The 19,995-nt window shown below is 51.0% G+C and overlaps 1 protein-coding gene across 1 annotated transcript in view; it reads left to right on the top strand.

Moving 5' to 3' along the window:
* Window positions 1-446: 446 nt before the first annotated feature.
* Window positions 447-19,995, top strand: part of LOC108301492 (tetratricopeptide repeat protein 7B-like) — a 52,608-nt gene continuing 33,059 nt past the window's right edge. Inside the window, exons 1-2 of the mRNA XM_017524643.2 lie at window positions 447-1,769; window positions 14,052-14,254. Coding sequence (XP_017380132.1) covers window positions 1,739-1,769; window positions 14,052-14,254 — 234 coding nt within the window. The 5' untranslated portion in view covers window positions 447-1,738. The remainder of the gene's footprint in view (window positions 1,770-14,051; window positions 14,255-19,995) is intronic.

Raw genomic sequence — 19,995 nt, 5'->3', positions numbered from 1 at the left:
ACTATGATTGCTACTAAAAATCTCAGGGAACCTACGTCAAGCCCTTGTTACCCAAGTTAACATATTACTTTCCATAAAAAGGTGACAAGAAATTTTGACAGCAGTTTAATCATTTTGCTATTTAGATTTTTAAAAAATAGTAGTTAGACATAGTTTTTCTGAACAAGGACAGATTCTTAGCCACAATTCCTAAGTTCTCCCATCATAATGCCATCAGTTAGACTCTTAGCCTCTGAGTTCTGTATTGTGCAGCAGGACTTGCTAGGCCTTTCCAGAGGCTGCTCTCCTCTTGGTCATCCTTGTGGGAACTGTTAGCCCACTCTGATTTCCATCCACCAAAGCCCCACCAAAGGATTCAGGTGCATTTAGAGGCATCCATGTCATCATTATATTGGAGCAATGAAAACATGATATGGATGACCCATCCATTGCTGTGAATACGCTTACAATTTATAAATGATGGGTGCACTCCAAAGCGCAACTGAAATTATTTTTATGTTCATAATTTTGTATTAGTGAGAATATAACTCCATTTATTTTATAGTCAGTATTTATCTTTATGTATAATTACTATTTTAAACTTTATGATGAGTTGGTAGTTACCACTCTCCATGTTGGAATGTTTCTCTCCATACTAAACTTTCTGAGGAAGTGCAGATTAAGAATGATGCAGTTGAATAGGAATATTAACAGTTTCAAAATTGGAACAACTGAGCATCCTGCTCTCAATTCTGAAGCCATCCCTCCGAGAGTGAATGTTGGAAAGAGGTGGGAAGCAGGCCTCTGTTGAAGGAGGAAGTCTCTAATCATCAGGACCTCTGAGGGGTCAACGTGAAGAGAAATGAGTTTTGCATTTTGACTTGTGCACTGCATCTATCCCTTGACTAGTGAACGTGCTCAGTCGACCCCTCTCTTTAGCCTTTCAGGACAGCAGGTCTTACAGAATAATTAGGCAGGTGCATATTCTGAGCCCCAGGAGTCTTTGCTACAAACCCATCCCATTCCATCCCCTGCTAGTTTAGCATTAGCCTTAAGGAGCAACATCTGCTTATACACAGGGCACAAGTGTGCTGTTTCTGCAGTTTTTAAGTCAATACCCTAGAATATGGTTCTAAGCCGAGGGTATAGCCCACCTCCCCAAGGCCAGGCTTGAATGAAATGGGAATGGGAAGTTGCTGGGTTTGTCCTGAGAATGGCCAGCACATCTACTCCAAATGCTCCCCAGGAGGCAAGTCTACTCCTCCCCCCACCCCAATTTAGTTTCTAGGTTTAGGCCCTTACAGGGGTGTTTGTAATGCCCCTTTGTCATTTTCACACACTAGAATCATCACAGCTGTATATCTGGCTATCCCCGCCATTTCCCGGCACTCACACGGTGCAAGGCTGAGCTCCTGGAGGGGCACTTAGCATAGCATGTGCTCTGTTTGCTGAGAAAAAGATGAGCTAAAGCCAAAGGATGGGAACTAAGGCCCCAGGCCACGATTGCCCACATTTCTTTGTGGACAGTAAATCTTAGAAACATCCTGGGGGAAGGGGTGTGTGTGTTCAGCACTTGTCTGTGGGGAGGGGTGGGTTGGTTGGGTCTGTTGTTTCGCTCCTGATAGAGTCTTCTCAAAAACCTCTCGCAGGCTCGGTCCATGCCACATCGGTAGCAGCCTCAAGAGTGGAGCAGGCACTGTCAGAAGTGGCTTCGTCTCTGCAGAGCAGCGCCCCTAAGCAGGGCCCGCTACACCCCTGGATGACACTGGCACAGATCTGGCTCCACGCAGGTATCACTCTGCCCCTGCCCACCACCCACTGCTGTGCCAGAGCCTGGGCGCTTGCCTGTTTAGCCCACGCCTCTCATCAGGAGAGATCAAAGCTTCGGCAGTCATGCAGCGAAATGTTATTACTTCTTTGCCAGAACCACGAGTGACTCTGAATCCCCTGATCCCTCTCCCCTGCCTGGGCGCCCTGGCACAGAGCTGACATCCAGGAAAGTTTTCTGGATTTGACTCTAAGGATTCTTGGGGAGTTTGCCATGTGGGATACAGGGTTTGTGCTGTAGAGGGGCCAGAGGGCTGTGCCCCAGACTGTCTTTGTGAGGAGCCTGGAGTCGCAGCTGTACCAGCTGGGTAGGGCCTCAGTTTCCAGTTATGTGTGATGGGCTTAGGAATAGCACCTGTCTCCCAGGGTTGATGAGCGCAATGCCAGGCACATCTTGGCAGTGAAGTCTTGGAGTCCCTGAGAGAGGGCCAGGTGGTGTTAAAGACACAGATGTCTTTATAAAGCCAGGGAAGGGGCTGTGTGTTTGGTGCCCCTATGTGCCCTATGCTCCTCTGCCCCTCTCTGATGGCTCTCCTGTGATTTTATAGACAGCAGCAGCCTCTGACCTGAAGACTGACCTGGGAGACGGGCATGAGCACCCCTTCCCCAGTTCCTAGGGCACTCCACTGGCTCAGTGATGCTTCTGCATGACTAAAAAACCCGAAAATAAATGCAGTACGCAGGCATTTTAATAACGAGAATCCCACTACACTGCGCTTCCAAGAAATGATGGCTGTGGATTTACTTACATATTTATATTTTGACATAAATGGTAATTCCACTCGTCAGGTCTCATCGCTTCATCTGTATAGCCTTCCTGGGCCTTCTCAGGCTTGACTCTTACAGTGCCTGGTGAAAGCCCGCATTTGGCTGAGAAGGGTGCTTATCATCCACCAACTGTCCTGTTGACTCGTTTTTTGCCAAGGCTAATCATGGGATGTCCCACCCTGTTTGACACCACTGGCAGGCCTTTGCTTTGGAAACATGGTTGGATTTACCTGGCCTTGGCATGCCACGGAGCCCAGTTCAGTCAGCCCTTTCTGTGTTGGCATCTTCAATTGAGCCATAAGAACTACCGTAAATTAACAAATTATATTCTTCTAAGCAGAAGGACAAAAGAGGGATGATTCATGAATTTGCAGTTGTTCTCTGCTGCAGACGCCTGCAGCATTCGGCCTCTTGCCCAGCGAGGTCCCAGACATGCTGGCTCTGAGGGCCAAGGAGTAGCAGTAGCGCCTCATCCACAGCTCCCTTACGCAAAGCCTAGGCCCTGGCAGAGGACTCTGATGCCTGTCCTAGTCAGTCACCCCCATGAGCAACGACTACAGAGAACAGAAGGGGAAGGAGTCCGGTTTAGTGCCCAAGTCAGGTAAACCTGAACTTGTGGGGCTGGTGTAGGGGCAGAGTTGCCTTTCAAATTGGTCTCAAAGTTGGGTTTTTGAAGCGTGAAGTCTAAAGTATGGAAGGGCTGAAGGCCATCCCCCTGGTGGAACTAGCTCCCCTGACCTTAAAGGTGGCACTTCTTTCGCTTGTTTTCGGGAGACGTAATGACCGGAGAGTCAACACATTCCAGGAGAGGTTCGCCTGGTGTCTTGCTGCCCCCACTCAGTTATCTAGAGACTTTGCCCCACTTTGTGTGGCCTGCCATGACTGTTGGGGAGGAAATTTTGTAGCTGATTATTGGAATATCGAAGAACTTGATGGCTAAGATTCAGCTTGGACCTATCCTTTTATTTTATTTTATATTTTATTTTTTGGGGGTGGCGGGGAATGGAGTCTCGCTCTTGTCACCCAGGCTGGAGTACAATGGTGCAATCTCGGCTTACTGCAGCCTCCACCTTCCGGGTCAAGTGATTCTCCTGCCTCGGCCTCCCAAGTAGCAGGGATTACAGGTGCCCACCACCATGCTTGGCTGATTTTTGTATTTTTAGTAGAGACAAGGTTTCGCCATACTGGCCAGGCTGGTCTCGAACTCCTGACCTCAGGTGATCCGCCTGCCTCAGCCTCCCAAAGTGCTGGGATTACAGGTGTGAGCCACTGTTCCCAGCCTGCTTGGAGCTGTCCTTGAATTTTTATATAATCACACAAGATCCATTTCTCATTGCATGGCCCATAGGACAGTCACGTTCTCCTTCCTAGCAAATGGGTGTAGCTTTACCATTCTAGAAGGTGGTAGAATTGAACTGTGGAAAGTGACTGTAGACCCTGAGCACCTGTATGCACCTGTATGCTGTATGCACGTGGTGAGCATTAGCATGTAGGACTAATGAATGGAGTCAATTAGGATGCTTTTGGAATTTGTGCCATATTGACTCTTTCAAAGCAATGACTTTGCTTGAGTCAAGATTTAGAATCGTATCATATATCCACATAGTCCTTCAAGAGGAAAATTTAGAAGAAGACAGATAGTTTCCACTGCACTGCCAGGTTTTACCTTATGTGATTTGAGTCGCACTGCTCTGAGAGGAAAAATAAGCGTGACTCCGTTTTTTGGCAGTTCATAGAAACCAGGTAACATCTGCTTCCTGTGTCCATCATCAGCTCCCACAATACTGCCAGAGTCCATCCATTTTGTAGGCTTTAGAAGAAATTTAAGACACCCAAAGCCATGGTGTCTGTGTGGCCTTTGTGGGCCTGCTCTCTCCCGGTGGGTCTGAGCACAGTAGGAGCTCGTGATGGGAACCCACAGCGAGTGTGGACCCAGATTTGAGGCTTGCAGGAAAGGCCACTCGGAGACGACCTTGGATTTCCAGCCTATTGTAGCAGAGAGTCCCTAGGCCACTTGTCTGTGATGTGCACAGCAAGGAGACCGTGACTAGGACATCTGTGCCGCTAGCCACTTTGTAAGGGGACAGACCCAGGAAATGAGGGGTGCTTGCCCACAGCGGGTCCCATTTGCTGTGTGGTAGGGGCTCCCTTCCACAGGTTACATGGCACACAATTGAGAAGCCATGAAATGGAAAGGCTCCCTCCTATCCCTGAGCCTCAGTGCCCCTACCCCACCACAGGCAACCACTGTCCCCGGCCTTGTGCACCTTCCAGAAATCTCACGCACCGTGCTACCTGGTAGGTAGGTGCACATCAGCACCTGTAAGGTGACTTGTGCTTTGTAACAGCTAGAGTAGAAGGGTTTTTTTTTTTTTTTAAGTTTTTGTTTGTCTTTTTTGCCAGTTTTTAAAAAATAGATTTATCAAGTATGGTTAGACCATCGTTGAACCGATACTCTACTGATTAACATTTAGATTTGAATCTTAAATTCAGCTGATAACATTTAGAGTGTTATATCAATTTGTACCATATTGACTCTTTCAAAGCACTGACTTTGCTTAAGTCAACATTTAGAATCATATCATCCATTTACATAGCCTTTTAAGAGGTAGATTTAGAAGAAAACAGCTCCCTGCACCGTCGGGTTTTACCTTATGTGGTTTGAGCTCCCCTGCTCCAGTATTTTGCTATTGCAGGTAATGCAGGTAATGCTTCAGTAGATATCCCCGTACACAGTCTGCCCTTCGCATTCTTGTGTTCTGCATCCATGGATTTAACCAACCTTGGATTTAAAATATTTGAAAAAAATGTGTCTGTATTGAACATGTACAAACTTTGCCTTCTTATCATTATTCCCTAAACAATACTGCATAAGAGTTATTAAAAAGCATTTACATTGTATTAGGTATTATAAGTAATCTAGAGATGATTTAAAGTACACAGGAGGTTGCGCATGGGTTATATGCAGATCTGTCAGGGACTCAAACATCCATGGATTTTGGTATTCGCGGGAGGTCCTGGAACCAATTCCCCGTGGATACTGAGGGCCAACTGTGTATTCTTTTTATCTGTAAGATAAACTCAAAACAGTGGAATTGATGGATCCAGGGGTGTGTAACTCTTTAATTTTGCTAAGTTTTGTCCATTGCCCTCCACAGAATTAGACCAATTTACATTCCAGTCACCAGCGTGCCAACGCCCACTTTCTCACACCCTTGCCAACACAATGAATTCTCAAAAGCCTTGATCTTTGCCAATCTGACAAGTAGAAAATGGTATTTCAATTTTCTGTCCATAGCTTTTGACCATTTATCTTCTTAGATACTGAGCTTTTCCTTTTTATTTCTAAATATTTATTGTGTGTCAAAGAAACCTGCCTTGTGTCTGAAATAGGTGTTGTAAGCAACTTCCAAACGTCTAAGTTTTTGTTTGTCTTTTTTGCCAATTAAAAAAAAATGGATTTATTGATAATCTTTTCTTATGGCATCTGTGCCTCCCAAGATACTTAGAAGGCAACTACCCATGTTTCTGGTTTCTTTTCCTAAAAGTTCCAGGTATCTTCCAGTACCATTTGTCCATACACTCTCCTGTAAAGAACGTTGGAGGGAGGTTATTTTCTCCATCTTGCAATGTGGGAGCCCAGGCTGGAGAGAAGTGAGCACCTTTGCCGTCTCGCTGTGCAGAAGTCAGGGGCGCCCCATTGGAACATGGGATGTGGCACCTGAAGACACGGTTCCTCAGGAGCCATTCCTTGTCTTCCTTGCGTGCACGCCTTACGGCTGGCGTTGGAAATTCGCACATCCACAGCCCCTCAGCCCTGAGCCAGGGTCTTTCCCAGGCCAAACAGCTTCTTGGTACCCATTTTTCAATGTTGGCATTGGGATGGCAGCTAAAAGTGACTTTGCGGTTGGTGGCTAATTTCTGCTTGTTACCTACTAATAATTATAGCTTTCACTTTGGCACCTCTCACGGTTGAAACCAGTGACTATTCTTAGATGTGCAAGATCAGGTTTTCTGATTTCTGCTGGAAATGTAAGGCTGTCATTCTCTCGCAAATTCCCTGGCCCTGGCCTGGCCTGGCCCCTTTGCCCAGACTCCTCCCAGGCACCAGAGGTTGCATCAGCAGGGTCAAGGGGTAATCCCTTAGGCTTGCCCCATTCGTGACGAGATGAAGACAGCTCCCAGACAGGTGGTGTGTGCAGTCGCTGTACAGGGAACGCCTGCGAGAGGGAACATGACGTCCCTGGGGTCAAGCCTGTCCAGCTAACGTTTACCACGCACTGTGGATGTGTCAGATGCTATTCCCAGGACTTTCATATGTCTTTATTTGTTCAGTCCTCATAATAACCTTATGAGGTAGAAATACCTATATTCACCCCATTCCACAGGTGGAGAAACTGAGACCCAGCTGTCGGGTCACTTGCCTAAAGTTACACGGCTAATGGGTTAGAAAGCCAGAATCTAAACCCAACCAGTGTGGCCGCAGAACCCTGGCCCCAACCCACAGTAGGCACTCAGTTGCCAACACAGTATCATCTTGCATCTCCACGTGCCACAGAGGAGCCAGGCACTGGAGATAGACAGCACGTGGGAAGGCCGGGGGCAGCCTGAGCTCTGAGTGTTAGAGGAATGCTAGCCCCCGACCCCCTGAAGAGTAAACAGTAAAGCTGCCAAGGGGAGGCAGGAGAAGGGCCCGGGCCCAGGTCATGCCAGCACCCCAGGCAGCCATGTTCAGATCTTTTACTAAATCCTAAAAGCATTGGAAAGCTACTGAAGGATTTGAAGCAGGAGCATGAAAGGTTCACTTTCAAAAGATCACTCCAAGCTGGGCACTACTCAGGAGGCTGAGGTGGGAGGATTGCCTGAGTCCAGCCTAGGCAACATAGCAAGACCCCTCTCTGGGAAAAAAAAAAAAAATATATATATATATATATATATATATAATCATTCCAGCTAAATGTGGAGAATGGGATAGAAGGCAGTCAAAGTAGACGCCGGCAGAGCAGGAAATTGGGAGCATTGGTCCAGGTGACGGAGGAGAGCAGCTTGGTCTGCGGTCTCAATGGAAGTGAAGAGGAGGGGACCCTGAGGTGCAGAACTGATGGGACTTGTTGTGGGTTGGATGTTGAGAGGTGAAGGGAAAGGAGGACTATGGAAGGCAACCTGAGTGTGGGGCTTGAGTCTGTCAGTGACTCACGATACCATTTGCTGCAATGAGGAAGCCTGGGGAAGAGCTGATGAGCTGGGGTCAGGGAGGCAGAGACTTCAGAGTCCCACTTGAGCTTGGACATGTCAGGTGCTTGAGGACAGGGAAGTCCGGATGCCAGGCAGATGGCTGGATGTTCCAGTCTACATTTCACATCTGGGCTAGAAACACACCTTAAAGAGTTGGGATTTAAAGCCCCTTTTAAAGGCCTAAGATGTAAGATGGCCAAAGAAGAGAAGAACAGGCCCGGCCCGGCCCGGCCCTCCAGGAGGGTCAGTACACCCGCAGGTCACTGAGACAAGGCAGACGGGCATGAGGGTTGTTCCACGGCACACATAGGGTGGAGGAAGAATAGGGGGTGAGAAGTGCTTGCCCTGGATTTCTGGGGGGCCCTGGGCAGAGGGAAACTGAAAGGCATTTGGGGCAAAGGAGCTGTTAGGCCCAGAAGAGCACGCCGGGATTGAGCACAGGGAGGAGGAGGTTGGAAAGGCAGCAGAGCCCTAATTTTGAATGGCAAGCAAAAGCATTTGGGTTACGTTCATGCCACTGAAGCTTTGTACTCGGGGAGGGGGGAGTGGGGGGAGATTTTATCTACAACATTTATCATAGTAGTCCAATAGCAGGGACAAACCAAGGGGTTCCAAAGAGAACATTCAGAGGTTACGGAGCTCTCGGAATGAGGTAGGAAGTGTCCGCGACCCTGCGCAGCCCCTTATCTTTGGTGAGAGGCAGCCAGCCACTAGCGGCCAGGACAGAATGTCTGTTCCTGGAGCCTCTGCAGAGAATGAGCTTCCGGAGCCTGCCCTGCAGCTGGAGCAGACCTTGCGCTGAACTGCGCTCTTGGTGCCAGCTGATGGCGTTCAGCTCCCAGAACCTGAGAACCTGCTTCACTGTGTCTCTGTTCCTTTCATACCAGTTCTTGTATCTCTTAATAAGCTCACAAGGCCCTTTATTCTTTTACAGTTGAATTTACTCTTTGATGAAAGGAACAGGGAGATTTCATTTGCTGTTGCTTCTCTGACCTTCAGCTGTCTTCCTTGACCTGTACCACCAAAATGGCTGCCCTGCTCTGACCCACACTCGGCATTCATTGGTCTGTGAACTTTTCCTGAGCACCTACTAGGTTGTATCCTAGGGTACCAGCCACTAGATCCTCTGCTGAGGGATACAGAGGTGATTGTGGCCAGGAGTTGTCTACAGTTTAGTGAGAAAATCATACTGTTTCTATGTGGGGGGCTTTGGGAAAGTATAAATGATACTCTTTTCTTCCTGAGTTCCGAACCAATGAAGACAAGGGAGGCAGATGGAGATCGAATCCCCAGATCTGCCACCAGGGAGGCTGGGTGGAAAATTGGTCCTTGTTTGGGCTGCAGCCTCCCAGGAAAGAATGCTTTTCACGTAGTGCAGGTTCATAGTCAATACTGCCACCTTATTCTAGCCTAGGCGCCCAGCCACATGCCTAGGCAAAGAAGGCCACATCCTGGGGTGATCTCAGGGGCGGTGGCAAAGCTTAGACGTCCTTTCCTGCTCTTCCCCAGCCCATCGTAAACTACCTGATTGGTGTCTGAAACCCCACAGCTAAAACTTCATTCCTGGAGCCCAAGACATTGTGGCTCATGAAAGTGTAATCTCCTATTCAAAGTCATTGTCTTAAGAGGCCATGGTGAAATGGAAAGGCTGGACCTGGATCTCCCGAATACTCTGCCCAGTGAAATAGAGTGGTGGGGCTTAAACTCTCCTATTTAGAGTCATTGTCTTAAGGGGCCATGGCGAAATGAAAGGCTGGACTTGGATCCCCCAAATACTCTGACCCGGTGGAATAGAGCTGCAGGGCTCAAACGAATCCGGTTATCTCTTTGCACCTCAGCTTCCTTACCCTGCGGTCTCCAAGAGGGCTGAGGCTTGACGAGGAGTTATCCTCACCATCTGTGACTCGCTTTGGGCTCAAGGCTTCCTGATGAATGGAAGCTGCTGGAGGAATCCCATGGCACTAATAAGGCCTGTGCTCCTGATAGATGTGGCAGGAACATGCACAGCCTGGGGTTGATCTTGTCTTGTCTGGATCCCTGCCACTTTTGTGTCATCTTGATCCCTGCCACTCTTATGTTGTCTTATCCCTGCCGCCACCCTGGGAGGGTTGCGGGCCAGTGACGCCCCCACCTGACAGGTGGACAGGCCCAGAGAAGTTGACCGACTTGCCCAAGGCCACACATGAAGACCAGGGCCAAGAACCAAGTCCTCCATGTTCTCATGACACTGTGGCTTACTCATTGGAATCCCTAGAACCCTAGTGTTCCCAGTGGTATCTCGGAGGCAGAGAGAAGGGGACAAGCAAGAGGTAGCCACACTGCCCACTCTTAGCAGTCTTTCATAACCTGGGGCAAGATCTCTTTGGAAGAAAGAGGCTCCACTGGGGAAAATGATTTTAAAATTGCTGCCCTAAGTCCTTCCTTTTGAGCTTGAAAGGGAGAGATTTGGGAGCAGCCCCAGGCCAGGCATTTCCTGCCGCATCAGTCAGGGTCACAGGCCTTATCAGTGCCGTGGGATTCCTCCAGCAACTGCCATGGACTGAAAAGTACCATGGCAGCCTGGATTCTTTCTCTCACCTGATCCTGACTTGGTTCCATCTGTGTCTTCCATTTCCCCATCACATGAAGGGAGAATGAGCATCAGACCTGGGGGTTATACAGACCTGGCGATCAGTGAGTCACTGGAATCATGTTTGATCTCATGGAGGACCCCTGTAGAACGGGAATCACGTGTACACAGTCTTACTGGCGTTTACAGCTTTTCCCGCGTTGATTCTTGTTCTGAACACCTTCATCCCTGCTTTCCCGTGTCAGCGTTTTTTCACGATGCTCTAGGTGGGAGAGGCTGGGCAGCCTCACCAGCCCACAGCGTCTCTGGGACTGGGATCTTGGAAATGAACTGACTCTCAGCTTGGCAGAGAGGCAGGAGCTGGGCGTGCGGTGAGAGGGACGCCCCGGCGTGCGGTGAGAGGGACGCCCCGGCGTGCGGTGAGAGGGACGCCCCGGCGTGCGGTGAGAGGGACGCCCCGGCGTGCGGTGAGAGGGACGCTCTGTCCCGCTCTACTTGTTGCCGCCACACTCGAGAACCCAAAACCGCAGCAGGCACGCTTTGGCTCTTTGCTGAGGGTGTCTAGGGAATTGTGCTACTGAAAGGCATCAGACAGCCCAGCAGTGTCATTAGGAGGGTGGGTGTTTGTCTCCCAGAAGGGAGGGGTTTTGCCTGGTCCTAACTGAAGGACAGAGAAATGTCTTTTTTGTCACTGTAGAGGCCCCGTGTGTACAGAAGCTCAGGAGGTCCCTTTTGAGTTGAGTCTCCTGAGATTGTGAGGCAGGCGTGACTGGGCATTGTCACCTTCAGGGCTCAGTGCATGGTGCTGGCATTGCTCGGGTTTCCATGTCTGCACGAGTCACCCAGGATGCCCCTCCACAAACCCCTGGGCCCCGTCTTCTCTGGTGAGGAGGGGACTGGAGGGTGCAAGGACAGACAGAAGGTAGTGGGTGCATCTGGGCTGGGCGAGGCCTGCTTTTTCCAGGGCCTTCTCTTGGCCTGGGGAGTCAGTCATTGGTGCGAATATCATCACCAGGGAAGTGAGGTGTTTGAGGGAGGGACCAGCCAGGCTGATGGAGGTGAAAGGTCAGCAGCATCACCACTGACCACAGCTGTGAGATATGCACCATTTTCTTGCCCCTGGGCCTGAAGCTGGGGGCCAGAAAGGTGGATCTGCCCCAGAGCCTGCCCTGGGAGAGTGCTGTCCTGGGAGCATCCTAACCCGGGCACACCCGAGACCTCACAGAAATACAGGGACCTGGCTATCGGGAGCTGCAGAGGCTGGGCTTTCCTTCAGCTGAAGGGGGTGGTCAGAGAGCTTCCTGGGATGGTGGGATCCATCTGGGCCCTGAAGGAGGCTGGGGTGACAGCATTACAGGCACAAGCAACAGAATCGACACAAGTGTGGAGATGGGACACCCCTTGTGTGCAGAAGCAGCACTGGCAATGCCAGAGCCCAGGGGTTCGGGGAAGCAGCTGGAAGCAGATAAGGGCAGGGCGCCTGGCTCCAAGGCCTGCAGAGGAGTCGGATGTCACCCTGGGCCAGAGGAGATGCTGTTCTCTGTGGGCACTGCAAGCACAGGCTCCTAGCCAAGTGGCTGGGGTTCTGATCCCAGCTCTGCCTCCAGCTTGCCGGGAGAACTCAGGCAAGGCGCTCATCTGGACGATAGGGATAAAATGGTAGTATTTTATCTGGATCACCCTATTCTATCTGGATCCACCATGCAGACAGAATGAGAAATGGGAAGGCCTCCAGGTACAAAGCACTTGTCTAATCTACTACCTTTGTTACTGTTATCATTCATTCATTCAGTGATTCACTGAGCTCTGACCATGTGCCAGGCGCTGTCCTAGTCCCTGGGGGCACAGCAGCAGGCAGCACAGACACCATCCCTGCCCTCATGTTGCTTACAGCCTACATTCCAGTGGGGACATACAGACAGAAAATCAGAGCATGGGGCCATGGCGTGGCTGCCTGCTGGGCAGGCACAGAAGCCACAGGCCCCAGGGAAGGAGGGCTTCAGGTGAAGGTGGCTGCCGTCCCAGAGGCTGGCCTCAGGGTTGACCTGGCAGCAGCTGTGGAGGATAGGCTTGTGGCCGGGACAGGAGGCAGGGAGGGGAGGCTCTGCATGGTCAAGGTGGCTTCCAGAGTGGGCTCCAGGAGATGGCACGGTAAGGTGCACAAGGAAAATAGTAAATCTTTCTTTTATTGAGACAGAGTCTCGCTCTGTCACCCAGGCTGGAGTGCAGTGGTATGATCTTGGCTCATTGCAATCACCACCTTTCAGGTTCAAGCGATTCTCCTGCCTCAGCCTCCCTAGTAGTTGAGATTACAGGCGGGCAACACCACAACCAGCTAATTTTTTGTATTTTTGGTAGAGATGGAGTTTCACCATGTCGGCCAGGCTGGTCTCGAACTCCTGACCTCAAGCTATCTGCCCGCCTCAGCCTTCCAAAGTGCTAGGATTACATGCACGAGCCATGGCACCCGGCCTAAACTTTCTTTTTTTGTCATTTTCTTTTAACATTTCTATTTCATGTGCTGTTGTGGACTATATGACATGTAATGTATTAATTCATACAAACATGCACATAACTGGGAGACGGGGTAAAAACCTCTTTTACTGTGCGGTACGCAAGTGGTCAAGGCAGGAGTGCTGAGGAAGGATCTGGCAGCAGGTGGGAGAAGGGGTCCGTGAGCCCCGGCAGAGCAGGGCAGCCCCTGCGTGAGGCTCTGGGCTGCAGACTTGACCAGGTGGCCCTGCTGGCCCTGGAGAGGGTGGGGGGGTGGGGGGTAGTGACTCAGAGGCCTCTGAAACCTCAGGCCCAGCTGACTAGAAAGATGGTGGTGCCTCAGCTGGCAAGACCTCGGGAGAAGAGGCCCTAGGGTCCAGGTGAGGTGTTTCCCCTGGATATTCAACAAGTGTTACCTGGGAGGCAGGAGGCAGCCCTCGGAAACACTGGAAGGCTCTCCCGGGAGGCCAGGGCTGCAGAGTGGTTTGGCTCCACATGGAGGTGAGAGAGTTGAGGCCTGGGGTCAGTGGGAGGGTCATTAACTGCTTGTTTGAAAAGTGACAGCTTGGTTTGTCAAAGGGTGTTGTCACTGTGATACAGATAAGAGTTTACAGGGTGCGCCAGCTTTCCCTGGTCCTTTTCCTCAGGTCAGGTCTGGCGGGGCAACCATCTTGCATCATGCCTATGAGCATGAAAGCCGAGGCCTGCAGCCCCACCACGCTTCTTAGCATCAGGAGAGTAGGTCAGAGGGCAGAGCCATGGCCCTCTGAGGGTCTGTGGTCCTCTGGTCTGCTTGTCCCAGTGTTCATTCTGGCCCTTTCTCTATGGCGGTCAGAGCCAAGGGTAGGCTGGGCCAGCCTCTGTCCAGACACTGAGGAGCCCCAGGTGGGCCCTGAGGGTGGGTTTCCTCAGAGATCGGGGCAGGGACCAGGCAGGCCTCACTGCCCTCTGTCTGGTGGTGACCTACGCCTGCCCTGCAAGGCCCGCAGCTGAGGGACTCCAGTCCCTGTGTAGGCATGGGCAGGAGGAGCTGTTGGCGGCAGCCATTTCTACTCGGGGCAGGGATCAGCTGGCTCCAGGCCCCGCCAGACTCCCATTCGGGGAACACAAACGTGCGAGGCCGCTCGCAGGGCTTCAGAGGGGCACCAGGAAAGCGTGTGCCATTGCTCTCTCCTCACAGCTGAAGTCTACATCGGCATCGGGAAGCCTGCAGAAGCCACAGCCTGTACCCAGGAAGCTGCCAACCTCTTCCCAATGTCCCACAACGTCCTCTACATGCGTGGCCAGATTGCTGAGCTGCGGGGAAGCGTGGACGAGGCGCGGCGATGGTATGAGGAGGCCTTAGCCATCAGCCCCACCCACGTGAAGAGCATGCAGCGACTGGTGAGTCTGCAGGCCCGGCTATACCCTCACTCTGGCACGGGGACAGCCCTTGGAAGTGGCAGGTAGCACGTGACCCTCGCATCCTCTTCGGGTTCCAAAGGCTCCATGCAGTTAGCTTGGCAGGCCGTCACATGGCCTGAAGCCAGAGGGCACCACTTCTACCATAGCTGATGCCAGTGGCGCCCCTGGAGCTGGCTGTGCATCCCCTCAGCCCACCTGAGGTCCTGTGAGGTGCCATGGCCTCCTGGCCAGCAGTCTAAGCCACTCTGTGGCTCTGGGTTCAATAAAGACATCTTGTGGTCGCGGGGCATTGTCACTGCCATCTCGGCCTCTGCTCTGCTTGCAGTAGCCACCTTCGGGGGTTTCCACATCCCGGGGAGACTTCAAGGCCAAGAGGCAGAACACTTTACAAACTGGGAGGCTCTCTTCCCTTAAGGGAGCCTGAGACTCCAGCATGTCTCTGAAGCTACTGGCTGGGAGGGGGCATCCTACCGGGGGGTGGTGTCTGGCTGTGTTGTACTGAGCGGAGGGAGGCAGATGAGCCACCCCAGGGTCTGCTCTGTATGGGGGTGTGGCGGTGCTCCACGAGCACACGTTCTTCTGTAGCCCAGGCCAGAAGCCTGGGGTTGCCCTGCTGCCCCCGCCCTTTGCCATGGATCAGTCTTGAGAGATCCTGGAGCCGGCCACCTGGCCGTGTCGGCTTCAGTTAGGTGGGGAGACTGTTCACTCAGGAGGTTCTGTCTGTTGAGAACATACATTAGTGCAGCTGCCTCACAAGCCCTCTGTCATCTTCCTGCGAGGGTCTGAATTGAAACTCACAAGTTACCAAGGTCTGCGGAGCTGGTGAAAAGCCGTGCTGCGTTCTCTGGGCCTGCATGCTGAGCTTTGGTTCCGAACTGTTTCATTTTTAGCAGTAGACATCACTGATGTAATGAACCACAGGAAAGAAAAGCCTTGTGTTATTACAAAGCTCAGGGCCCTTTGTGTCTGCACCCATGGAGGCTTAGCACCCATAGTCAGGCGGTGGTGTGTGATATGGAAGAGTCAGCCCCGGACAGGGAGTCCGAGGACAGTTCTGGTCCCAGCGACATCAGTGGCTTGCTCTTTAACCTCAGGAGAGACCCCTAAGCCCTCAGCACCTCAGTGTCCTTTCTGCGAAATGAAGGCATTGGACTAGAAGGCTGTGTCTGTCCAACACTAATAGGATGTGGCTTTGTAACGAATAAGTAAAATGTTCCCCGAAGCATCCCAAAGCCTTCATTATCTTGCCATTTTAATGTTGCAAAATGTAGAAGGGGCTGGGTACTAACTGTTGGTTTCTTGTAGCAAATGCTGACACACTGGAAATTAGGTGCCGTGGAAAGAGTGTTCGTGTCAGTGCTTACAAGTTAGATCTGCGCTCAGACTAAGCCCTGGTCTGACTCCTGGGGAAGCTTGGACTTGTCACTTAACCTCGTCACTGTATCTAGGAGCCTTGGTGTGTTTCTGTGAATTGGGCTCCTACCCCAGTGGGTTGTGGCGAGAAAGAATGAAATGATTTTCATAATCATCCTAGCGGAGTTCCTGGACCTAGTAGGTGCTCATGAAATAGTAAACTGAAGACAGTCATTTTCAGTTTTAAAAATAAACCTTACCATAATTACAACTACTTAATTTTTTCTAATTTCCCATTGTGTTTTCTGTAACCACGCACGGATTTATAAATAATTTTACGTAGTGTCCAAACATTAGTCTGTTTGATTAAAAATACGGCACAGCTTTTAATTTTTGTCTCACTATTATAAGAGGAATTTGCAAAGAGCTTTTCAGATCTCTGTGCTTGCTGAGAGCATCCAGCAGAGGTGCAGTCCCCACCACGTCCCTAGGCGTTGTATTAAAAAGAGGCTGCATGTTTCCATCTCGGGGCCTATGAATTATTCAGGGAAGTATTTCTTGTTCATCCCCAAGGAGAACACATGAGACAAAAGATCAAATAGGAAAATCGCACCAGGAGAGTTTTCTGTTTCACCTTTGGAGCTTTTCAAGACACCTGAGACACCTGACAAATGCCAGATGCTTTCCTTTCTGAAAGGAGCAAGCAGTTGACCCAGCACCAGGGAGCTGGTGAGCGAGGCCGGGGCAACGACTGAGCCTTCCAAGGCCGGGAGACATGAGCTGCTTTGAAGGTCTTGCCAGCAGAAAGGGGTCGTAATAATGAACTACTAAAACCTCTCCCAGTGTGTCCTGAGATACTGAAAAACCATTCAGATTGAGGCAGATTGATAAGAATGAGACTACTGATTTTGAGTTTGGAGCCTCGCAGTCAGAAACTTTGCCTAGTGACCAATCAGTGTGACTCCCAAAGGGTGGCTTGAACATTCCTTCTTGGGCATCTTCTAAATGAGGCACCTGGCCTGTGTTCTCCCCAGCTTGCCTCCAAGAGCCCAGCCCACAGTGGGGGGAGCCCCACGCAGCCAAGGGCAGGTCCCCGTCCCACTGGTTCTGCAGGACCCTCTGGTGCCTGTAGAGGGGCAGCTACCAGACCCCACAGGCTCTTCTTCATCCCTGAGACATCACACTCCCTCTCTGTCCTCTGCCCTATAGCTACACAGCAAAGCTGTGTTTCTGTGGCTTTGGATGGAAGGGATGAAGGGGCCTTCACATCTATGCTAGAGGCCCAGGAGGAGGCCCCAGAGCCAGGCTGGCTCGGGTGAGAATCATAGCTCTGGCCCCTCATTCGCTCTGGGGCCTTGGCAGGTTATTCACCCTCTTGATGCCCCATTTTCCTCGGCTGTCTAAATGGGGATAATATTCGCACCAGTACATCACAGAGACAGATTAAACCCAAGAACTGACATCTCTTGCTAAGTCACAAAAGGTTCTGTCACTACCCTCACAGAAGGCGGGTTGGTTTGCAGGCCCCCGAGTTAAGAGGAAGGTGTCAGCAGGGAGATGAGAGGCTGTCTTACCAGGTCAAGCCCCAGGAAGGAGGCAAGGCCCCTGACCTGTGTGGCAGAGGGCAGCGGAAACAGAGCTGAGCGTTGACAGTTGCCTGGCACACAGGAAGAGCAGCAAGGGGGCAGCCAGCAAGGCCTGCCCCAGGCCAGGCAGGCCAGGGTCAGAAGGTCAAAACTAGAAGGAGTTTGAAGAACAGAGCCCCAGGGAGCATCAAAGAGCCAGCCATGGAGGCTCCAAGGGAAGGAGCCAACTGTGAGACAGGTCGTGGGTCATGGAAAAAAACCCAGAGGGTGGAAAGTGCTTGCAGCAGCCCCGATGCTCAGAGAGGAAGGCACAGAGCCAGCAGTCAAGGAGGCTGCTGGGAAGAAGGAAACCTCGTTGTCTGTCACAGGTGGTGGTCAGGCGGCTGCTGGTGATGGCAGAGAACAGTTATGCTGGGAGCTGTAAGTGGCAGCAGGCACCAGATCACCAGCTTGCGAGAGGCCTACGGCTTAAGCAGAAATACAAACCCGTTAGTATTGTTAAAAAGCAAGAATGGGGCCAGGCGGGGTGGCACACACCTGTAATCCCAGCACTTTGGGAGGCTGAGGTGGGCAGATCAAGAGATCAGGAGATCGAGACCATCCTGGCTAACTTGGTGAAACCCTGTTTCTACTAAAATACAAAAAAACATGAGCTGGGTGTGGTGGCACATGCCTGTATTCCTAGCTACTCCGGAGGCTGAGGCAGGGGAATCGCCTGAATCTGGGAGGCAGAGATTGCAGTGAGCTGAGATCAGGCCACTGCACTCCAGCGACAGAGAGACTCCATCTCAAAAAAAAAAAAAAGGGAAGAAAGACTTTAGTATTCATGAACAGTAGATTGGAGGTCAGACTTGACAAGAGAAATGTAAATTCAACCCCAGAGGAAACTGACAGTCTTCTAATCGTTTTAGCCTTCAGGTATGTGTTTAAATTCATATATAGTGAGAAGGGAACAGAGAAATCATGTGTTTATTAGCAATAACGAGTTAGCACAAGACAGGGGAGGCAGAGATTATTGAGGACGGGCAGGTATTCAGGGAGCAACACGCTAGAGGAATAAGGAGTGACAAAGCAATGTTGTTGACAAGGGGAGGAATTCAGAGAGTGACCAGACTTTTTCCAGAAAATCTAAAGGCATATTTTTATATTATTTTTGCATAAGTGTATAAATTTACATTTATTCGTGTGCTATGTTAAAAAGCCTTTAGCTCCCAGTATGCAAAATGAATGAACAAAACAGAGCAACTTTTTGCAAACCAGTTATTCTATGTTCTGGGGTGGGGGAGAGGAGAGAAGTGTGGCTCATAGTGGTCCGAGGAGCCGAGAACCAGCATCCCTGGACAGTCGTTCTGAGGCCAAGGACGGAATCACCAGGACAGGGACATACTGTGCAAACAGGGACATCTAGTTGCCCTCTGATAATGTCAGCCGGGGCTTTTGAGGGCAAGTGTGAGATTGGAAAGTAAGAAGGGAACGAGGGCTTTCAGGAGAGAAAAGAACGTGGAAGGGAGCCAAGGAGGTTGCGTGGAGGGGAGCTGATAAGGCTGGGAGGGGAAGTGTTGCTGGGGAACAAATGTGTGCTGGAGAATATTAAAGGAGCCTCAGGTCCGCCTCCAGTCCCTTTGACAGGCGAGAAAAGGTGTGAAGCAGTAGCAGATGGTGGGGGTCAGCCAGGGCTTGGCGGCATGGACAGCAAGGGGAGTGAGGTGAGGTGAGGCAGCTTCAAAGAGGCCTGTGAGCCGAGAGGGACCAGGAGCCAGAGAGAGACCATGCCCTGAGAACCATGGGAAGGGCATCAGGGGACAGCAGTGAGATGGAGCCCCCCCTACCCCCCGCAGTGGGGAATGAGGAGAACTGCGGGATGAGCATCCCCAAGGCTAGGACAGAAGGCCATGATATTTCACAGCCTATGCTGAGAAGCCACAAAATCTAGATTAAAAGCATGAAGGGGCCATCCCCTTAAATGAAGCTTCTAGGACAAGGCTGAGGGCCTGGAAAGAGACAGAAAGCCATCGGCCCTGTGCAAGGAAATGGCAGAGGGGCTGCATTTCACCCGCTCCGCCCTCCCCCGGAGGAAGTAGTGATGAAAGACCACAAGTGGAGCTTGCCAAGGAGAAGGGGAAGGTGATGGGGAGGAGAGACTGGGGCAGCCCGGGGTTGGGCCAAGGCAGTTGGCCCAAAGAGTGCACTGGGGGCTGCGTGCCTCATCCGGAGGGGCCCTCAGGTGGTGGGTTGAAGTGGAGTGGAGCATGGGAAGCATCTGGCAGGGAGCTTGGATCAGGAGTGCTGCTCAGTGGAAAAACACATTTTTCAGGTTACCATAAGGGGTCAACCTAATAATAGAAGAAGCCTTTTGTTTGGGGCGTGGTGGGCTCAAAAGTGCTCATTTGTCTCCTGTGGATGGATTCTGAGACAAGAAAACCTCTTAGTTCAATCAAGATGGCTGCAGGCTAAAGGTTTTATACACAGGTTGTCTTTGAGGAGCTCCTCTATGATCTTATGTTTTCTGAAACATCAGAAATCTGGAATAACATCAAATATAAAAACTTGAGGAGTGGCGCTGCCGTTCTATTTCAAGGGACGACATTAGTAGCAGACGACTTGCAGAGATTGGCTGAGCTGTTTGAAAAATGCATTTTATTATGAAATACCCAAAGGCGCAGCAGATTGATTGTAGGTTTGGGAGGACGGCACTGCGATGTGGGGTGCAGTGGATATGTCTTATGGATTATGACTACATTTTCAGTTGTTTTAACAGCTCCAAAGGCTGACTAACGACAC

This window comes from Cebus imitator, unplaced genomic scaffold, assembly GCF_001604975.1.
Source record: "Cebus imitator isolate Cc_AM_T3 unplaced genomic scaffold, Cebus_imitator-1.0 Scaffold34, whole genome shotgun sequence".
Taxonomy (NCBI): Eukaryota; Metazoa; Chordata; class Mammalia; order Primates; family Cebidae; genus Cebus; species Cebus imitator.
This window is presented reverse-complemented; position numbering and strand designations above follow the sequence as displayed.